Consider the following 21,038-nt stretch of genomic DNA (forward strand, 5'->3'; position numbering starts at 1 on the left):
AGTTTTCCCGAGCTTGCGTGCGCGCAGCTGCAAACAATTTTCCAGCACGCGTATCCGAATGGTGGGACAAATGGCCAGCCGCTGGCAGAGTCGTTTGTTGCCTGTTCGCGTAATGGCCATCCTCGAAAATCGCCCGAAGTTTTGAAATCGAGAAACCAACAAGAAACAAAGGAAATCCATTAAATCTTCTAAGTGCGGTGACGAATAGAAAACATACAAAATAAATTACTTGAGTGCAATAATAATTTAATAAATAAGTGAGTTTGTGAGTGTGTGGAAAAACTGTGACCCCCAATCAAGGAGTTTAACTCCTTAACGTAAGTAGTAGTAATAATTGATGAAAACATATGTACATACATATGAGAATGGACTTCAATTAAAAGTGTTTTCGATTCGTTTGTGTGAAAAACGCACTTTAGGGTATTGGGAAAAATTGGTGAAAAATCAATATTCCACAGCCAGTTGCCCCAGAAGTGCGCACGCATCTCCATCTCCCTACGGGAACACTTCCAACTTTCGTCCTGTTGCGGATCCTGCTTAAGGTCCTTCAGCAGCTGTCCGCCCCCAGAGGATTCTATAAATAAAACCTCTCCACGGTTGTTTGCGAATTTCCCCGGCCATATGGTGCAACCTGTCATTCAGCGCATTTCCAAATAGCAGATATGGAACATCCAGCACAGACGCATTTATGCGCCACAACCCACGCTTTATCGGCTGCCCCAATTGACGTCAGGGAGGGTAATCTAGTTACCAGGGGAGCTCCAATTGTCGGTGCGCTCTATCCAGTCAAAACGACAGCAAATGTTTGCCGACGGTCAACCTCTGACCTTTGAGTGGCAGGAGTCTGAAGGACAACCTTCACCTCGCTGCTACTCAGCCAGCATGCCCATTCAAGTGGCACATTTGCGTGGGAGGTCATATGGTCCTTCGTCTGTTTGTTGTGCGTGGGCGGGCAAAGGGTTTTCCCTCGAAGATTCCTTGGCTTGTCTACTCAAAGAAAATCAATCTTAAGGCTTTCGCAAAAGGGAAATCAAATAAATATATCTTGCATAAATAAAACCAGAAGGATTTGAAGGATATTACGTTTAAGCAGATTAGAATATGTTTCCTTAATTTAAACTAAACTAAGATGGGGATTCCTATGTCCACATAAACTCATCCAAATGATTTATTTTAAAATTTTATCTAAAGGACCGCTTCTGCTTTCCTCTCTGTGTAGAACTGTGCGTCATGTCCAGTGACACTGCGGTGTGATTATAGTGACCAGCTTGATTGAGAGATTAAGGTTTCAGTGGATTGGATGGGAATTGAGCATCTTGTTTGCTTGCGATTGTTGTTTGTTGTTCTAATAATAGGGTAAATCTGTTTCATGGCTCACATTTCCCAGCCCTTGGGAATATATGTAAGTATGGGTTTCACTATCTTCCATTTCGAGCTCAGCGGGTGCAGTTGCCCTTAACAAAGGACTGACCACAACCAACGCCTTTAATACTTAAGTCGCAGCTTTCCAACCGCCACATAAAGTGGCTTTCCAAAGTGTCATGAATAAATAAGGCGAAATGCTTATACAAAAAAAGGAGTAAAATGAGCAGGATCCTTAGGAAAAAAAGAGTGCCCAGTGGGGGGCTAAGCAATAAACATAAATTTCCGCTGAGCAGCATTAAAAAGGAAAAATGGAAAGTGTGAGGGAAAATTTTACCTGACCACGAAATGGCTTCCTGTTCTGACAATTTCCACTTGTTTATTATTAATTGTGTTCGGCAAGGCAAAGGAGCAAAAGCTTGTGGTTGTCCAAAATGATTTATGTTACCTATGCGCTGCACTTTTAAGTGTTCCTCAATGCAGTTCCCGGTTTTTTTCGGGGCGTGGCCGCCGCCCAGTGCGGTCTACTTCATCACGTGTGGTCAGCTACCCCGAAAAGTAGGCAACAAAAACTGCCCGCAGTGGAAATCACTTGCTAATCAACGTGTCCTGGCAGCCGCGTGCTTGCAAATTATATACCACATATATAGAGCGACAGCTAGGCACCGAAAGTTACAACATTCCACACCAACATCGAGAGGTCCTGCGTGTCAAAAGAAAAGCTGCAGAGGGAAAAAAGTATCCGCAGTGATATTTCATTTGTGTGGCATATTAAAAATTTTACAATAAGTTCATCTTTGGACCCATTTGTAATTATTATACCACTATAATTTAATGAATATTCTTAATATTAAAATTGGTTATCTTAAACCTGTATTTAAACCTGTATTTTATTCAATTTTCCTCTCTGTATCAGAAACACTGAGTAAACAAACCTTGAAATTATGAGAACCGAAACAAAAAACTGCGAAGTGGGTGGAAAGGCAGGTCCCGTCAAGGAAGGCAGAAATGTTTGCCTCTTGAAAGATGATTCACCATTTGGCTCGCTCTTCCTTCCTTCCTTCCTTTCTTTCGTTCGTACGTATGTCCTGTTCCTTGCCCTCTGCTTTTTGGCATTCCCACTTCGTTGGGACGCGACTGTGGCCAGGTTCCACACTCACATACAGGCGTTTTCCTCGGATGAGTCATCAGCCATTTCGCTGTGCGTTTGTATTGGTGTAGCTCGACTGTGTTTGTGCTTTTTGCGTGGGGCAGGCTTTCTCCACCTCTTTCTCCTATTTGTTCTACTATATTTTCCCATTTTCCCCACGCCTTCGCTGCAATGACTTAAATAACCAAATCGCATTTATCGTTTATGTTCTAGACTTAATGGAGGACACCAACACTCATACATTCAGAGCTTTAAGTGTCCTGGGGGCTTTCGGAAATAAAAAAAAAAACGTAGGAATATCAAGGTGTTTTTATATACACGTGTCTGCCATTCTAAGAGCTCTTATTCTCCACCGCCTCTTCGGCTATAAATGTCATTTGCGCCATGGACTTGAACATTGAATTTAAATTTAATTTCAAGACCTGCCCGCAGCTAAGCAAAAATATTACCGTTCAGATGACTCATACGCAGTGTTGTCTGCTGGAGTGTTACATTTTAATTGCTTGATCATGACCACGGAGTCAGCGAACTCGCATGATGCAGCGGAAAATTGAAATGTTTTGGCGCATGAACTGTCATTGACATTCGCCCAGTGGAAAATCCTTAAAGTCGTCGGTGAACAAGAAGTAATTGCGCAGCCAACAAAAAAACGTCAACGACCGCTTTTCCCACACTTCCCCCATTTTCCTCCAGCCACACGCGCTTGATATTATTTAGTTTTGTTTCAGTCTGTGCGTGCTTTCCATTGCCCAACATGTACGCACTGTATAGAACATTTTGCGCAGTAAACTAGAAAAATTTCCTATCAAGGTGCGCTGCAGGAACTTAGAAATCATAAGCAAGTATTTGAGCAATTTCTAAATTTTACAGCTCTTTAATAATTTCGAAGCATGGCTTACACTTTACCACCTAAATATCACCAATTGCAGCGTTTATCGGACTGTCCTTAGTAAACGAGTGAATGATTTGCTCATGAACTAGAGTGACATACAATAAGTAGACAGCGTAAAGCCCAATCGAATATAAGCCCATAGAACGGCGAGCGAAAAAACCCAAAGTTGTGGACCAGAGCAAAATGGTAAAGAGTCCCATGTTCAGAAATATGAAGGCGAATTGACCATATTCTTCTATCTGTTCACTGTGGTCATCTCGCACCAGACTTCTCACGTAAATCACAGTGTTTCCAGTTACGACGATGGCTGCATAATCAGATTTTACCATAGGAAAACAGTGAAAATTCTTCGAAGTACTCACTGAAAAATGATCCGCCAATGACGGATGCAAATGCCATTTTTGGATAGCCATGCATGGCCACAGCGGTGTTCGCGAAGAGAGTGCCCAGATTCCCTGTAAGTGCCTTCACAGTGGCGCCCATGTAGTTGTCTTCGATGGACAATTTGTTTCCGATCACTTCCAGTACTGTATCGATTTCCGTGGCGCAGAGAAAGATAACGATCATCGATCCCATTAGATTCATTATGGTAAATACCTGACAAATGGGTTACATGGATTTATTTCAAGTTTTTGGCTGCGTGGTGAACATCACTGCAACTCACCCAGTGATAAGATGGTGGCACATCAGTCCGCGAGTGGAAGAGAATGAACACGGCAAATGGCACAGTGACTACAAGGGAGTAAGCTCCATAAGTCAGGGTGTTCTGCATGCAAGCATACCACAGAGTGTTTCCTTCTCTATGTATGAAAGCTGCCATGGAGAAGAATATAATATTGCATTGTTATAAAGTTTAATGGCTAACTACTTACCCATGAAAATCGATATTGATAGGGAAGGATTTACTATTGCATTAATGGCGTTTAGTAGCTTGTTCCAGCCATGCTTCTCCATTTCGTAGTCCACCAGGGGAATGTAGAGGGTACAGATGACGACGGCCGGAGCCCTTATCAACAGTAAGACCCTGTTAAGAAGTTCGGCCTGCTTCCAAGCCTGGCACTTGATGGGCCTGAGGGCAAGGAGAAAATCCCGGAAAATCCCAAAGTTTTTCGATTGCGTATAATCCAGTCTCATAGTTCGGGTGTGGCGACGGTTTACGCTAACACGGGGATTTTGAATCATTCTCATTGTGGTGTAGCGTATCCTGGCCAACGAGGCATTACTTTTTTTTTCCAAGATCTCCACTCTCGTGTCCTGTGAATAGTATTCGAACTTTCGCTCTAAATCTTGGAGCTTTAATGCGATTTCAGGTGTTTGCTCCTTATCCAGAAGTTTTTGCATTTTGGCAAGCGTTGCTAGGAAAGTTAACAATATTATTTGTAAACAATATCTATTTTACTTAGTTATTTTATAGGCGAAATACTCACAGGCTCTAGCCCTTCGCAATAAGTACACATCTGTCACGTTGATAATGATGTAGCTAATGTAAACCATGAGCACAACTAAAATTTAACTCAAGGCTATTACAATTTTGCAAAAATTTTAAATTGAGCTTACTGAGAAATTCCAGTGGGGAATGTTTTGCGGTACAAGCAAAGTAATCCATCAAATTTGTCGCGAGGATAAGAAATAAAATGTCGCGGACAGTTTCGTAGGAGTTCATCTTGAAGGGGGAAATGTAACATATTAGGCCACCGGAAATCGTTATCACGAACAGGGCTGACGACAAGCTGTTGGCCAACACAGGCACATGTCGGTCAACACTGGCCAAATTGGCGAAGAGGTCGGCGCAAGTGTTTCCAAAGGCCATCAGGGTAACTCCCGCCAAATGCTCGTTCATATGGAGAAATCGAGATACCACCTTCAGAGCAGGACTATAGCTGTACACGCAAATTGATTTTTAATAAATGGTTTGTTTATAGATATATTTGCTAAACATACTAAACATTAATTGTGTAGATCATCAATACTAGAATCTGGAAGCAGAGCACCACGAACAAGACGATGAAGATCATTTCCTCGAAGTAATTGATGCACCTCAGATCGCAGGCCAAGAGTCTCATGTATGGAACTACATTCGTTTTCGAAATGCAGTCCTCCGCATTCTTTACAAACTCGCATCTGTCTTCAAAGGGAAAATTGTTGGCCGCAAAACAGCTAACCGTTTTCCAAAAGTTTTCGAATTCCGCGTCCATGGCGTTTGGTGGAAAAACATCATCGGGCTTCTTGTTTATTATGCAGGGTGTCACCATTGTAATTTTATATGCTTGTAGTCCGAATTCTTTGTGTTGAATTAAACTAAGAGTGAAACTAGTGCAGGGATTACTTTGTTTTTCCACGAGTTTCCAGAAAAAACGAAGTCTTCCAAAGTTGAACTTTTTGTAACTCGTTGTTATTTTATGATAATTCTATGTAGCATTAACTTACATTTAAATTACTTGTTAAGTTGGTTACTTTTGAGCCTTCACACTTGCAATGAAAATGCTTGTAATGTTAAAAGAATCCCCGCAAATAGAGTCGTCCAGCTTCCAGCACATTCTTTTAACATGCCATGCCACATCCTCCAGCATTTCCCTACCAAAGCCACAACCTCCAACCTTTTACTGCCCTCCCAGCCTCGCCGTCAGATTTCAATGTCAATGTAATTACGCCGTAGAATATAGTATACAAATACCGACTACCGAGTAGCATAAAAAGCCAAAGCTTGTCCTGCCTGCGACTCGCTGTGATGGGAAATCAATATAAAGAATTCACTTTACGTCATCAGCTGGTGGATAAAGCCGTCGCTATAGCCACTGTGCCGGCAGCGATAGTGAAATGGCTCATAATAAGATCAAACATTGGGAAAATGGGGGGGCAGGCGCCACAGTGGCTGTCCGAAAAAGTGGACACCTTGCGCTAATAATGAAATTCCTTAAGCCAACGGATGACAGGCGGTCGTATTGTTATTGCGGACCTTTTACGCTATGTGTATGAAATTTATCAAATTTTTCGCATACCCATATACTCGTCACCTCACAGCCCACACAGCCCACACAGTGGCTGCCCTTCCAGTTTCTGGCCCGGATTGCGGCGCATGCGTCTTGGTGGTGGGCTGGTCGTCGTATCCTCTGAACTTTCCCAGAGCTCACTGTGTCGTCTACCCTTAACGGGTGCAGTTCGTTCTGGTCTCGAGTCGTGCGCGAATTTATTTTCCTAAGGCCTTCCGCTGACTGGCCATCGATTTTGTGCAGAAAACCCAGAGTTTTCACCAGCGAAAAGTTGCCCAACCGTTTAAACAAAGCGCAGCCAAGTAAAGCAACAAACCAGTTTTAAAATAAAACAATTTAATGCAGTGGCAAATTTAAAACTTTATCAATTATATGTCCCTCAAAAAAAAGGAGTGAAAATTTTTCGCTGTTATACAGAAAGGCAGACCCCTACATATATATGTAACCATATACGAAAGCCTACATATAGATGTAGTTAGTATATGTTCAAGAATCCTTTAGCCAAGTCAAGAAGAAACTACGCGAATGTGCGCTTTTGGTTACCTCTTGTTTTTCGCCCTATTGTTAACAACAATTCTGGTGCTGTCCATTATTTTTGCCACCACCTCCAAGCGATCCATGTTGGATAGCTTTGTACTAGTATTCAATTACACACAAGAACACCAGGCAGACCAAGAAATGCAGCAGCAACAACAACAGCCAACGGAATATCAGCAGCAACCACAAATGTTCCTAAAGCAGAAAATATTTTGAGTTCCATGGGTTAATGAGTAATAATGCCCCGAAGAAAATAAAACGAAAGAGAAAAACAATTGGTAAATGCTTCAAAATATATTTGCAAAATTTCATCAATTCGCTCGACCAAACATTTCAAAATTCTCGCTAAAAACATAGCCCATAATTTCGTTTTACATAATTTTGATTCGCTACTTCCCCATCATCTAGTATACAGTGGCCTCCGGAATAGTGTGCATAGTGTGTAGAGTGTAGAGATTTCCTGGCTCGGTGTCCATGGCAAAGGCAACTTGAAAATTTATTAATAAAGGTCAAGAAGAACGCAAGCGAAGGATATGAAACACGACTGAGACGGGGCGCGCATATGAGTGCGGTGAGAGGTCCTGCCTGCAGGACGGCATTAAGTGCCCGCCGTGTTGCCCCGCAGGAAGCCATAAAAAATATGACGCAGAAGGCGATAAAAGCGAGGTATCGCAAAGGACCTCGAGTGTTTGCAAATGAGGGTTGACTGTGTGACGAATAAGTTTTCAAGTGCCTGGCCAGGTGAAACGAGCTCAGGACGTTGAGAAGAGGACGTTCTCGAAAAGGATATAGCCTGATTTTAATTTCATCAAGACGTTCTTTTATCGTTTCGTGCGCCTTCAACCAGCGTCAGTCTGCATATCATGAAAACTAAATTAAATACATTACACAAATATTTAGCATATCCTATCTCACTTTCGCTCCCACACTCTCTACAATTCTCTCGCTTTTCTTTGTCTTCTCTCCACATTTCTCCTGTATCGCGCTTCTGCGCAAATCTTCCTTTGGAGACTTTTCACTGCAGGCTGTTGCACATTTGCTTTGACAGCTTCTTCGAAAAATTGAAAAAGAAAAAAAAAAACATAAACAAAAGTATTTTGGTCAGGTAAACAAAGAGAGAGAAAGGACGAGAGAGAGAGAGAGCGAGAGAGTAATTCTCACAGCTGCGCATTGGAATGGTTTCTAAACTTGGTTTCACAATATTCCAGGACGCTAGTGTACGCGAGTGAAAGAATTTCTCAGTTCTCAAGTGAAATTACCACTAAAGATAAAATAAAATAAAAAAACGAGTGACAACCGAAAAAAATATATATTATTTTATCAAAACTTGACTAAAATTCAAATCACAGTGCAATTGAAAAAGTGCTAAGTAGATACCTTACAACTTGTGCTATAATGAACTTTAAGGATATAGCCGCCCTATAAGCCAGCAATCGTTTGGCCCTAACTAAAGGTAATTTCATCTCTTTAAATCGTAGTTATTTATTTTAACAAAGTTACGCATTATATTGAGAATACGTGTAATACATCGCCTTTAAGGACATCTTACTTTTCGGGGAGTGTGAGTACTTTTCTTTATTCTGCCTTTTGTATTTGCTCGATGACTCATTCGACTATTGGCCGACACTCGTCTGCGCTTTTATTGGAAGCATTGTGGATTGTGGAATGTTTTCCCTCTACTTCAAGTGTGTGAGTGAGTGTGCGTGTGTGTGAGTCAAGAGGGTTGCGGGTCATACAAATCTATTTGCACCGAAATCCATTTCGATATTTCAAAAAACTACTGAAAAACAAACCTTAATCTAAACAAAATTGTTTAGAATTTTGAACTTTCTTTAACTAGTTTGATTTAAATACGTGGTTCTGATACAAAGACAGGAGAAGAAAAGAAACTCACCTTTAATTATTCAAAAGTTATACTAATTTCTTTAACGTTTCTTTGTTTGTTTCATAAGAATTCTTTGTAATAAAATAGTTGCCAATGCAGTCGGCTTAGGGTTCGACTTATAACACATATAGGGAAGCAAGAAAATAGATTCTTAGCCCCACCCCTGGCTTCAATTCAAATTTCCCTGGCGAGTTGCCGGGGCATGACTCATAGCTTCGAGCTGCCGCAGAAACAAATCGTGGACGAGTACATAACCATAAAGTTGGGGCAATTATAAAATGTCAGTGCTGCCAGTGGCAGTGTGGCAGTCTCAGGCCAATTTACGGCCCACTCGAATGACTCGAATGTCTATAAAGTATAAAATGTATTCCCCATTCCTCTATTTCCACTCCAGTTAACCGGAAACCAGGACACCCACAGAGAGGAAGGACAAGATGTCGTCGGTTAAGGTGGCGGTGCGAGTGCGCCCCTTCAACTCGCGCGAAATAGCCAGGGAGTCAAAATGCATCATCGAGATGGCAGGAGCCACAACGGGTTAGAATCAACACTCTCTACACTCCAGATTTTTCTTAATTATATTATTCGATATTATGTCCTGACAGCCATCACCAATCCAAAGGTGCCGCCCAACACAAGCGATTCGGTGAAGCGCTTCAACTTTGACTACTCCTACTGGTCACATGATGTAAGTCTCATTAAAATTTCATAATAAATTATTCCCTAATTCATATTGGTATCATAGCATCACGATGCCGATTTCTCCACACAATCGATGGTGTACAAGGACATTGGCGAGGAGATGTTACAGCACTCCTTCGACGGCTACAATGTCTGCATCTTTGCCTATGGCCAGACTGGAGCTGGAAAGTCGTACACCATGATGGGCAGGCAGGAGGAGCAGCAAGAGGGCATAATACCCATGATATGCAAGGATCTGTTCACTCGCATTCAGGATACCGAGACCGATGACCTCAAGTACTCGGTGCGTCTTTATAACCATCTAACATTTACTGGCGTCTAACCTAACAACTTCTTTAGGTTGAGGTGTCCTATATGGAAATCTATTGCGAGCGGGTCAGGGATCTGCTGAACCCGAAAAATAAGGGCAATCTGCGTGTGAGGGAGCATCCGCTTTTGGGTCCTTATGTGGAGGATCTGTCCAAACTGGCCGTTACCGATTACCAGGACATTCACGATCTCATTGATGAAGGCAACAAAGCTCGGTGGGTATTTTTATAATTATGTCCTGCATCTTATCATATAACTTATTTAATTGAGTAATTTTCAGAACTGTGGCAGCCACGAACATGAACGAAACCAGTTCCCGCTCTCACGCAGTCTTTACAATCTTCTTTACCCAACGTCGTCATGACCTAATGACCAATTTGACCACAGAGAAGGTATCCAAGATCAGCTTGGTGGACTTGGCTGGTTCGGAACGAGCGGATTCCACTGGGGCCAAGGGCACCCGCTTGAAGGAGGGAGCCAACATTAACAAGTCCTTGACCACGTTGGGCAAAGTTATCTCAGCTCTAGCGGAAGTGGTAAGTTTTCAATGTCTTTACTCAAAGTTTTAACTAACTTTATGCTAATAAAATAAATGCCTTTTCTTGCTGCCTGGGTACTTGATAGTCTGTAAGTTTACCTCAATGTTTATATACCCTCTATTGTTGCTAACATATTTATTATTTTTGGAAGGCTTCCAAGAAAAAGAACACCAAAAAGGCCGACTTTATTCCGTACCGTGATTCGGCCTTGACCTGGCTGTTACGTGAAAACTTGGGAGGAAACTCGAAGACAGCTATGATTGCAGCTATTTCACCAGCAGATATTAACTATGACGAAACGCTCAGCACACTGCGGTAAGTTGTATTCTTTAATTAATTAAAGTAAATTAATGTTTTATATCAATATTTCACAGCTATGCGGATCGTGCCAAGCAAATTGTTTGCAAGGCTGTGGTCAATGAAGACGCCAATGCCAAGCTGATTCGCGAACTCAAGGAGGAGATCCAGAAGCTGCGGGACTTACTCAAAGCCGAGGGCATTGAAGTGCAGGAAGGTGAGTTGGAAATAGTCTTACCTAGTCTAGTTCTGGTTAAACTATATTCAACTAAGCTAGAGTACATTAAACCCAGCCACACATTCATAAACTACTCGCTACACTTGAAAAACAAACCAAAAACCCCTGCCTAAGGTAGTTCTAGTCCTAGTCTAGTTATACTAGAAAAAAGCAAAACCGATCCCAAAACCAAACCTATTTCGTTTAGGACCCGATGGCAAAGTGGTGTGTGAGAAGCGCGATGCGAATAGTAAGTAAAGTCATATGAAACTCAGCGCTATAAAAAACCAATGGCTTCACATGCAACAAATGTTATTCAATAATTATGCAAAAATGTACCGTGCGTTTCAGAGCTTAATGCGAGCTGATATTTGTTAAATATATATGTCTTCTTTGCTATTTCATAAAAATCATCATGATTTTAAATATCATGAATTTTTCTCGCATTAAATTTAAAGTTCTAAAACGCACCGATATTGTAATCTAACCACTGCCAATAAAACAACATTTCTCTCTGTGTGTGCCTTTGTATTGTGCTGTATCGTCAAAGCTTCTAAACAATACGCTTAAGGACGAATCGAATCTTATATAACCCATACAATATTCACAGTCGAGTCCTCTTTATGTTGCCATATAAAACACCAAAGAGACTAAAAGACGTATCTAAATAGTTAATTTCAGTTGCCCAAGTCCAAAATAAGACTGGCACCAACTCCTCGCAGTCCGCACTGCTTTAAGGCTAGAACGTGGACGTGCCCGAGTTATGCAGTAGTCCTCAAGTACCCATATCCCATTGGCATCTGCTTCGTTTCGTATAAACATATTGTGAACATTTATATCCAATATATCTTTATCCAATATATCATAAATTTAAAATCTAGCACGCTTATCACTGCGCTTGTAACCGCTAAATGGTCCGATGTTCTTTGTTCTGATGACTTTTTTGCATTTACAGAGGATGAGCTCACCAAGTCCACGGTGATCAAGTCGCCCACAAAGTCACGTAATCGCAATGGATCCACAACGGAAATGGCTGTGGATCAGCTGCAGGCCAGCGAGAAACTCATTGCAGGTAAGTGGGGATAATCTATGAAGCTTTTAACAAACGTGATCTATAATCTTTAATCCATCGCAGAACTCAACGAGACCTGGGAGGAGAAACTTAAGCGCACCGAGGAGATCCGCGTGCAGCGAGAGGCGGTCTTCGCCGAAATGGGCGTGGCTGTCAAGGAAGACGGCATAACAGTGGGCGTATTCTCGCCCAAGAAGACTCCGCATTTGGTCAACCTAAACGAGGATCCCAATCTCTCAGAGTGTCTGCTTTACTACATCAAGGAGGGTCTAACTCGGCTGGGTACCCATGAAGCAAATGTTCCACAGGACATTCAGCTCTCCGGGTCGCACATCCTCAAGGAGCACTGCACCTTTGAGAACAAGAACAGCACGGTGACCCTGCTGCCGCACAAGGATGCTATCATCTATGTCAATGGACGCAAGTTGGTTGAGCCGGAGGTTCTTAAAACCGGCTCTCGTGTGATCTTGGGAAAAAACCACGTGTTCCGCTTCACCAATCCAGAGCAGGCACGCGAATTGCGGGATAAGATCGAGACCGAAAATGAGGCTGAGAACGAAGTGGAGAAGACAGACACCCAGCAGGTGGACTGGAACTTTGCCCAGTGCGAATTGCTGGAAAAGCAAGGCATTGATCTCAAAGCCGAAATGAAGAAGCGTTTGGACAACTTGGAGGAACAGTATAAGCGGGAGAAACTTCAGGCCGATCAGCAGTTCGAGGAGCAGCGCAAAACGTACGAGGCTCGCATCGATGCTCTGCAAAAACAGGTGGAGGAGCAATCCATGACCATGTCCATGTACAGCAGCTACTCGCCGGAGGACTTCCACCAGGAGGAGGACGTCTACAGTATGTGGTTGACCACAAATTTGAAACAACAGTGTAGTAATTATTTGTTAATCCCTAGCCAACCCAATGTACGAGTCCTGCTGGACAGCGCGAGAGGCTGGCTTGGCTGCCTGGGCCTTCCGCAAGTGGCGCTACCACCAATTCACCTCTTTGCGAGACGATCTCTGGGGCAATGCTATATTCCTCAAGGAAGCTAATGCCATTTCCGTTGAGCTAAAGAAAAAGGTACTGCGTTTACCCCTAATTTACATAAATAACTTAATAAATTTGAAATATTCAAATTATTTCAGGTACAATTCCAATTTACTCTCTTGACCGACACCTTGTACTCCCCGTTGCCGCCTGAGCTGGCCTCCAGTGTGGCTCCTTTGCACCAGGAGGACGAGTTCGGAGCTCCACCTGTCTCTAAAACCTTGGTGGCCGTCGAAGTCACCGATACCAAGAATGGAGCAACTCACCACTGGTCTTTGGAGAAGTTACGGTAAGTTCTTTCATACACGGAACTCCATGCGAATTCCTGCTACTCTCTCACATTCATTCTTCTATGCACTTTGGTTGAAATTAAAAAAGCTGGCTTTCGATTTGAGTTGAATATTATTTGAATAATACGTGCATGGTGGTTGTAGCTCATGGATTCTAGTTTTTTCAAACGCTCTAGAATGTGTTGGTTCATTTTTGTAACTTTGGCTGCAAACAAAGCAAAAATCACACCGCCACCATTTACGCCTCAAGTCTCATAGCCATCATTCGTTCAAAGCTCCGGCAGCTTGTTAGGTCTGTTTGAACCAATGTTGATTTGTACTTTTTCGGTTCTTTTACTACGAATCCCGAAACCCACTCCGACAAATCCTGAACCCCCGAATCCCATCCAAAATCATTTTCGTACACAAACAAGCTATCGCCTCGAGCTGATGCGACAGATATACAATGTCGAGAGTCCACCATCGTCCATGCTGTTCGATACGTCCGGCATGGAGGCATTGAGCGGATGGATCGCACCACCCAGCCAACATCCTGGACAGCAGCCGCAGCTGCTCCCAGTGGAGACACCAGTCGAAAGCGAACGGGGCCGTCTCACATTGGCCAATCTGATACCTTCTAGGTTTGCTTTGACCGCAGGTTTCATTTGTATATAGACGTGTAGAAAGTATCCCTAGTTGTAGTTGCATGGCTTTCCATATTATCTTCTGATCTCTGATCTCGTATGGGCTTAAGCTTGCTGTTGCGCTGTCTCCCGCACTTCTCTATCTATGCAATATATTAATAATCAAATAAAAGCAAATAAAATTTTAACTTCTCGATTCTAATTTCTTGAATATGTTTTTCAGGCAACGTTTGGAACTGATGCGCGAGATGTACCACAACGAGGCCGAAATGAGTCCCACTTCGCCGGATTATAATGTGGAGAGCCTCACTGGTGGAGATCCCTTCTACGATCGCTTCCCCTGGTTCCGCATGGTGGGTCGCTCCTTTATCTATTTGAGCAACCTGCTCTACCCAGTGCCATTGGTCCACAAGGTGGCCATTGTCAATGAACGCGGCGATGTGCGTGGCTACCTAAGGATTGCTGTGCAACCCGTTCTGGACGAGGAGTCCATTGATTTCAATAATGGTGTTAAGCAGTCAGCTCGCTTGGTTTTCAATGAGGACGATGCCAAGCCCAAGTACCGAGCTCTCAATGAAAAGGATGATGTTCAGCGCTATATTGACAACGGTGGCTTGGACAGCAAGTTGGAGGGTGAGTTCCTAGGACTATTCTTATAACACTAGTACTATCACTACATATTCATTATTTGTAACAGAACTGGAGGATGTGGATTCTGGTCGTGGCATTGACTCAAACTCCGCTTCCGAGTGCCATGAAAATTCCGAGGAGCCTGGCGAGCACCTGCAGGTGGGCAAGGAGTTCACCTTCCGAGTCACTGTTCTCCAGGCCACTGGCATTGGGGCTGAATATGCCGATATCTTCTGCCAGTTCAAGTAAGTAATCTTTTGAAAAGTAACCTAAGGCTTGTGGCTTATAAAATGGTTACCTTTGCAGCTTTTTGCATCGCCATGAGGAGGCGTTCTCCACCGAACCGGTTAAGAATTCGGCATCGGGTGCTCCGCTAGGCTTCTACCATGTGCAGAACGTAAGTACAAGATTACCAAACAAAGAGTTTTCCACCATATCAATTAAATATAAATACATATTTGATTTCCTTAGATAACTGTACCCGTAACCAAATCCTTTATCGAGTATTTGAAGACCCAACCCATCATGTTTAAGATCTTTGGGCACTACCAGACGCACCCATTGCATAAGGATGCCAAGCAGGACTTCGTTTCCCGGCCCCCACCACGTCGCATGCTGCCACCGAGTATACCGATCAGTCAGCCAGTGCGTAGTCCCAAGTTTGGACCCCTACCGTGTGCGCCCACGTCCACGGTTTTGGCTAAGCACGATGTTCTGGTTTGGTTTGAGATCTGTGAATTGGCTCCCAATGGAGAATATGTGCCATCGGTTAGTATGACACAAATTTAACCATCCAAGTCTCACACATAATAATCGCAAACTCAATTTTTAAACAGGTTGTGGAGCACAGCGATGATCTTCCCTGCCGCGGACTGTTCCTCTTGCATCAGGGCATCCAGCGACGCATTCGCATCACCATTGTACATGAGCCCACAACAGAGGTGAAGTGGAAGGACATCAATGAGTTGGTGGTGGGACGCATCCGCAATACGCCGGAGTCATCCGATGAGCAGGATGAAGACGCCTGTGTCTTGTCCTTGGGCTTGTTCCCAGGCGAGGCTTTGGAGGTGCCTGGAGATGATAGATCTTTCTACCGGTTTGAGGCTGCCTGGGACTCGAGTCTGCACAACTCAGCACTGCTCAACCGCGTTTCCCAAGGCGGTGAGACCATCTACATCACCCTGAGCGCCTACTTGGAGGTAAGTTAGTATATTTTAATTTTAATGTCATGTTTAATGTGTATCTTCTGCTTAGCTGGAGAACTGCGCCCGCCCGGCCATAATTACCAAGGACCTGAGCATGGTAATCTATGGACGCGACGCCCGCACCGGACCGCGCTCCCTGAAGCACCTGTTTTCGGGACAGTACCGCAATCCGGAGGCCAATCGCCTCACCGGGGTTTACGAGCTGGCACTGCGCAGAGCATCCGAAGCAGGTAGTCCAGGTAGCAATTCTCAATGTAGTTGTACTCATACTCGTACTCAGTCCGCTTGCACTCGCTTGTCGAATCCTCAGAGCTGACCCCCATTCACTCATTCTCTTGGTACCCTTGCAGGTGTACAAAGGCGTCAACGTCGAGTGCTGGACACCAGCTCAACTTATGTGCGCGGCGAGGAGAATCTTCACGGCTGGAGGCCAAGGGGTGACTCCCTCATCTTTGACCACCAGTGGGAGCTGGAGAAACTCACCAGACTTGAAGAGGTTGGACGCATGCGGCACCTTCTGCTGCTGCGCGAACGTCTGGGCATGGATACCAACCCGAATCCGACCACCAAGACCGAAAAGGATGTATGCAATCTAGCCGCTCGGGCAGCAACATCTCCCGTACATATGGTCATTCCACAATCGCCGCAGACTCCGGTCAAGGATCCGCAGCAAATCATTCCAGAACGCGAGTACAACCAACGGGAGCAGGATCTCATGCTCAAGTGCTTAAAGTTGGTGCAGGGTAAATTGAAACTCTGATTTACTAAGCCTCCCATTTGCTTAATTCTAAACTTATTTAAGGACGCTATACTAAGAGCGAGGCCAACGATACACAAACCCAGTCGGATGTTTCGCCCAGCGATGAGGGATGTGCCGACATGACCGTCAGCTGCATCTCCAGCAATTCCATGGAGTGAGTAGTCGTTTAACCACCCGTATGAACACCACACCAGCACCACCCATCTTAGTTAGCTTGCATCCATTCGGCTTTCTTGGTTTATTGGAACAAACGAAATTGGCACGACACCACAGCACACCCACAGCATATATCACTCCACCACACTAACCCAAATCACCCTATCACACATTCGACACCTCTCACAAAAATACCCTGTATATCCCGTTCTTACTCTGAACGATCCCCTTGGGACAGTCGGATCGCAGGGTGCAGCCTCTTTGCGGAATATTGTAGACATATCCGCGCTTACAGCGGCAGGGCGGTCCGCAAAGCGGTACGCAGTACTTGGAGCGGTACTCACACGTCTCCGGACAAACGCCGGCGCATCTCACATTTGTGGAGTTGTGACAGCAGCCGAATAAGAAGGGCTGCTTGATATACTGCTCCTCAGGGAGCGGCTTCCGCTTGAGGGCAATTTCTTCACCTATTGGATTAGAGATGCGATATTTATTCTCATGGCTATCGAATTCGTTAAAACGCTTTCTATGCGGTTTTTCCATGAACTCCTCATCGTCTCTCAAAGCATCCATAGGATCCAAGGTTCGAGCGGTGCGATAAGTCATGGCATTAGTTTCCGTTACTGGAAGCTCATTGGGCCAGGTTAACTCAGATTCCGAGGTGCCATCGTCAATATCATCCGGCCAGGTAATCGGGGCCTCTGTAGTTTCTTCTGCCTTCAGTTCATGTAGGATAAGTCCGATTAGCTGTACGACAAAATAAACCTTTCGACATGCCATCATAAACTGAATTAAAATAGTTCCACATTTAATAAATCAGAACTGTGTCTGAATTTCTGTAAAATGGCAATTTGTTATGGTCACAAAGCACTGTTCTTTTGCAGCTAGACTTCTGATGAAAGTAAAGTACTTATATTACTTCAGTTGCAAACATTAGTTTATTGTCTTTTTATAATACAGAAATGTTTCCTGGCCTTTACTGAAAAACACGATGACTTTCCACGACCTGTTGCTTTACATCTTGGGGACAATCAGATTTTAGGATGCAAAGTTGCAACTTTTCGTCATAGACGTAGTTAGGTTTGCATACGCAATTTACACCGCAAAACTTGGGACACTTGAGCGATTTGAAGGCACAGGTTTCGGGGCAGACTCCAGCGCACCTCATCATGCTGGCGTTCTCGCCGCAAAATCCCAGAAACGGATTCCATATGTACTTCATGCGTCCCGGATCCGGGTCCACATCATGGTCTAGGATATGATCCTCGTCGTCAGTTGACGTGACCGAAATCATCAGTAAGGCCGGCAGCAGCAGCAAGCAGAGTGATTTAAACCAAACCATCCTACAAATCAAAAGCAACTGAAGCTATTAACAAGCATTTCCACTTGTTTCCCAACTTTTATTATTGCTGCTGCTGCCAGCTGTAATTCCCTGTAATTGCCCGCCATTCGATCATCGCAGTGCAAATACTAACGATAACCACACACCCCCATTCATTTTCCTAATAACTCGAGATACTCAAAAACGAAACTTCCAATACTTTATTTGTTTGTTTTCCTTTCGGTTTTCTTTTACACAATTAGAAACAACAAATTTGTAATTCGACGCAGGTAATTTTCTGTTCTATCCAGAGAACCTAAATCTGAACCAACTTTTCAGCGAGACTTTTGACTAACAACTTGTATTTTGCCCAATCAGATTATGTTCACCGGATCGAGCCGATGCTCCCAACGGCTGGGAGGCACCTGCTCCGGCCACTCAGCCGGCTCTTCCCCTCCGTCTTTATGTGCCGGAACTGGAGGAGATTCGCGTGAGTCCTGTGGTGGCCCGCAAGGGTCTGTTGAACGTCCTGGAGCACGGCGGTTCCGGCTGGAAGAAACGCTGGGTGGTATGTATTCAACCTTGGATAATTTTTAAAGGAAGTCTGATATTTATTTCTTTTTTTTATAGATCGTCCGCCGACCTTACGTGTTTATCTACCGCTCGGAGAAGGATCCCGTTGAACGGGCTGTCCTCAATCTGGCCACTGCGCATGTGGAGTGCAGCGAGGACCAGGCGGCCATGGTCAAGATACCCAACACATTCAGGTCGGTTTGATTTCTACTTTAGGAGACAGCACTGCTAATTTTACTTTGATATTTCTTCAGTGTGGTGACCAAGCATCGTGGCTATCTGCTGCAGACCCTTGGCGACAAGGAAGTACACGACTGGCTATATGCCATCAATCCATTGCTTGCTGGGCAGATAAAGTAAGTGAACAACTCAATATAGGCTTTTCTAAATACTAATTATGATATATTATTCATAGATCCCGCCTGGCGCGACGGACCTTGGAGCCGGCCAGCCAGACAGCTTCGCAGATCCAGGCCACCAATGCGGTGAACGCCAACAGTGCGAGCAAATGAGATACGATCACGATGGAGTCCGTTTTGGTTTACTGAGACGCAGGCTATGGCTGGCTGCAGCGCCTGAGTATCGCCAGACGACTGGTCAGGCGGAGATCACAACACTTGACAGGGACGGCAGCTGGCAACTGATTGATATAGCTTGGAGGATTCCATCGGAAGAGGGAAATAGATGATTGTTGCTGAGGAAGCACATCGTAATCGAATGCAAAAATCAGAGATAATGAGCAGAAAGAAACCAAATGCAAAGCGTACGTAATTATTAAGTAGTTCAACAACCAGTTTATGGATTATTATGTATTTCGTGATTAGTTGGCCACGGCCAAAAGAGTAGGCAGCTAGCAGCAAGCAGCTCCAATCGGATACGGTAGCCTACTTTTTAGAACCCTCTTCGGTTAGGTTTATTGGACAATTTTGTAAATAGCCTTCGTTTGAATCAATTGTATAAATATTTGGTATTAGTTAACGGACAGTTTAGTTTCAGTTCCCACGTGATATTATGTTGATCAGTTAGAGTATGTATCTTTTCTCAAGTATGCGACAAATATGTAAAGCTTGTAATGCAAACAAACACACACGTATATGCATTTTAATGGAGCAAACTAAAGCAAAATACACACATATATATAAATGAGGAACTATATGTAATGAATTAATGTATAAAACCCTATATATTTGCTGTTTATACACAAATTTTCATGTACTTGTATTGTTTAACTTAAAAAGAGCAGGTAATCGCCAGAGAAAATTATGATACCAAAAATATGTGTGTGTTAAAGAAAGACCGTACAGTATATAGGATATAGAAGTCGTGAGGTATAAGCTCAGCAGAATTGCGAAATCTCTATAAAGGTAACGATTATTGTTAGATCTATATATATATATATACAAGCAAACAGAACTATATGCGAATGAAACTATTTTACACACCAGAGTTACGAACCATGAAATCGGCGCTGCTATAAACCAGCTGCCCCACATTGTCAACTGTTGACGGCTTTTAAGGCTTCTCCCCCACAGACTCCCCCAAAAGAATACCAGACAGTTTCGCTTCTATAATGCTCCCTCTTGGAACCACCTGCTAAAGCTTAAAGCAACACGTTACGGAACAACCAATTGTAGTTTTGATAAGAGTCTTAAACTAGTACGCAATGGCCACCTGTATATTTCCCAACCAAAAATGAAACCGACATTTTGCTTTGCTTGCGAAAAGAATTTTTGAATTTTATTTGCCATTCGTTTCGACATCGGTTGATGCACGAGCTTAGGTCAGGTTAATGGATCAATTGGAGCTTCACTTGTGCCAGGATCACAAGCCTCGAAGCTCCCAAAGTTGTTGAAGGGATCGCTTTCGTTTGTGTTCGGAAAATGGACACGGAACGTTAAGCGATCGTTGCTGGATCGGGTAATACGTATTCTTTTTAGAAATCGTTTCGGTACTGAGTCGGCGTTTTGGGTTTGAGTTAATTGTAGCAAAATGTAAACATTTGTTAAACTATTGAATTAATTTCCAATTGTAACATATTAGAGAATTGTAATTACAATAATCATTTTACAAGCATATTATATAATATCTATGTAATAATCTATTTTGGCCCAGTTTGAATTTACCAACAAGAAATTGCACACACCAAAAAAAAAATATAACGCTATATATTAGCGAAGCGAGTTAACGAGCAAGAAACTCAACTTATATATGCGTATATGGTACAATACATTTCAAAATCGATTTAAATATGTACATCGGCTATATATCAATGTATGTAAGAGATAATTGCCTGGAAACCGTTTCCAATGACAGATGAAAGCGAAAAGAGCAGAACCAACGCGAGGAAAATGAGGGAAAACCTATGCTATGTGTATGTATAATCCAAAACAAATTGATATTTGCCAGGGCGTATCACTATTAAAGAAATATAAAATAAAACGGCTTTAAATAAAATCTGTAAATTATCGGGTTGGCTTACATTGATTAAACAAG

General features: G+C 43.3%; 5 protein-coding genes across 11 annotated transcripts; 2 read left to right on the forward strand and 3 right to left on the reverse strand.

The window, feature by feature from the left end:
- The first annotated feature begins 87 nt into the window (after positions 1-87).
- Positions 88-21,007, forward strand: LOC6531363 (kinesin-like protein unc-104). 7 transcript variants are annotated; one of them, XM_015195794.2, is made up of 28 exons: positions 88-317; positions 9,211-9,350; positions 9,419-9,501; positions 9,559-9,798; positions 9,855-10,039; positions 10,105-10,360; positions 10,449-10,451; positions 10,515-10,678; positions 10,738-10,877; positions 11,086-11,127; positions 11,833-11,949; positions 12,013-12,795; positions 12,854-13,020; positions 13,086-13,276; positions 13,691-13,897; positions 14,124-14,533; positions 14,598-14,775; positions 14,837-14,927; positions 15,002-15,298; positions 15,367-15,729; positions 15,785-15,974; positions 16,086-16,478; positions 16,538-16,649; positions 18,236-18,262; positions 18,351-18,540; positions 18,603-18,739; positions 18,800-18,901; positions 18,961-21,007. In XM_015195794.2, exons 2-28 carry the CDS (start codon positions 9,251-9,253, stop codon positions 19,055-19,057), a joined length of 5,265 nt encoding a protein of 1,754 aa, XP_015051280.1. In that variant the 5' UTR covers positions 88-317; positions 9,211-9,250; the 3' UTR covers positions 19,058-21,007. The 7 variants fall into 7 exon arrangements, with proteins under 7 accessions (XP_015051280.1, XP_039229155.1, XP_039229156.1 ...); XM_039373221.1 differs by lacking the exons at positions 88-317; positions 13,691-13,897 and adding an exon at positions 8,246-8,384; XM_039373222.1 differs by lacking the exons at positions 88-317; positions 13,691-13,897 and adding an exon at positions 8,246-8,384 and having other exon boundaries at positions 15,785-15,965.
- Positions 3,358-5,747, reverse strand: LOC6531362 (putative sodium/calcium exchanger 6). Its single transcript, XM_002092129.4, has 7 exons — positions 5,346-5,747; positions 4,962-5,284; positions 4,832-4,906; positions 4,277-4,759; positions 4,069-4,217; positions 3,767-4,001; positions 3,358-3,711 (listed from the first exon to the last, which is right to left on the reverse strand). The coding sequence occupies exons 1-7, from the start codon at positions 5,654-5,656 to the stop codon at positions 3,422-3,424; spliced, it is 1,866 nt and encodes a 621-aa protein (XP_002092165.1). The 5' UTR covers positions 5,657-5,747; the 3' UTR covers positions 3,358-3,421.
- Positions 6,692-8,252, forward strand: LOC26535689. Its single transcript, XM_015195801.3, has 2 exons — positions 6,692-7,209; positions 8,140-8,252. The coding sequence occupies exon 1, from the start codon at positions 6,920-6,922 to the stop codon at positions 7,145-7,147; it is 228 nt and encodes a 75-aa protein (XP_015051287.1). The 5' UTR covers positions 6,692-6,919; the 3' UTR covers positions 7,148-7,209; positions 8,140-8,252.
- Positions 16,719-17,434, reverse strand: LOC6531364. Its single transcript, XM_002092131.4, has one exon. The coding sequence runs from the start codon at positions 17,432-17,434 to the stop codon at positions 16,835-16,837; it is 600 nt and encodes a 199-aa protein (XP_002092167.2). The 3' UTR covers positions 16,719-16,834.
- On the reverse strand, positions 17,571-17,993 carry LOC26535256. The gene has a single exon (XM_015195802.3). It carries the CDS (start codon positions 17,991-17,993, stop codon positions 17,628-17,630), a length of 366 nt encoding a protein of 121 aa, XP_015051288.1. The 3' UTR covers positions 17,571-17,627.
- Positions 21,008-21,038: the final 31 nt, after the last annotated feature.

The sequence above is a fragment of the Drosophila yakuba genome, chromosome 2R (assembly GCF_016746365.2).
Source record: "Drosophila yakuba strain Tai18E2 chromosome 2R, Prin_Dyak_Tai18E2_2.1, whole genome shotgun sequence".
NCBI classification, from domain to species: Eukaryota; Metazoa; Arthropoda; class Insecta; order Diptera; family Drosophilidae; genus Drosophila; species Drosophila yakuba.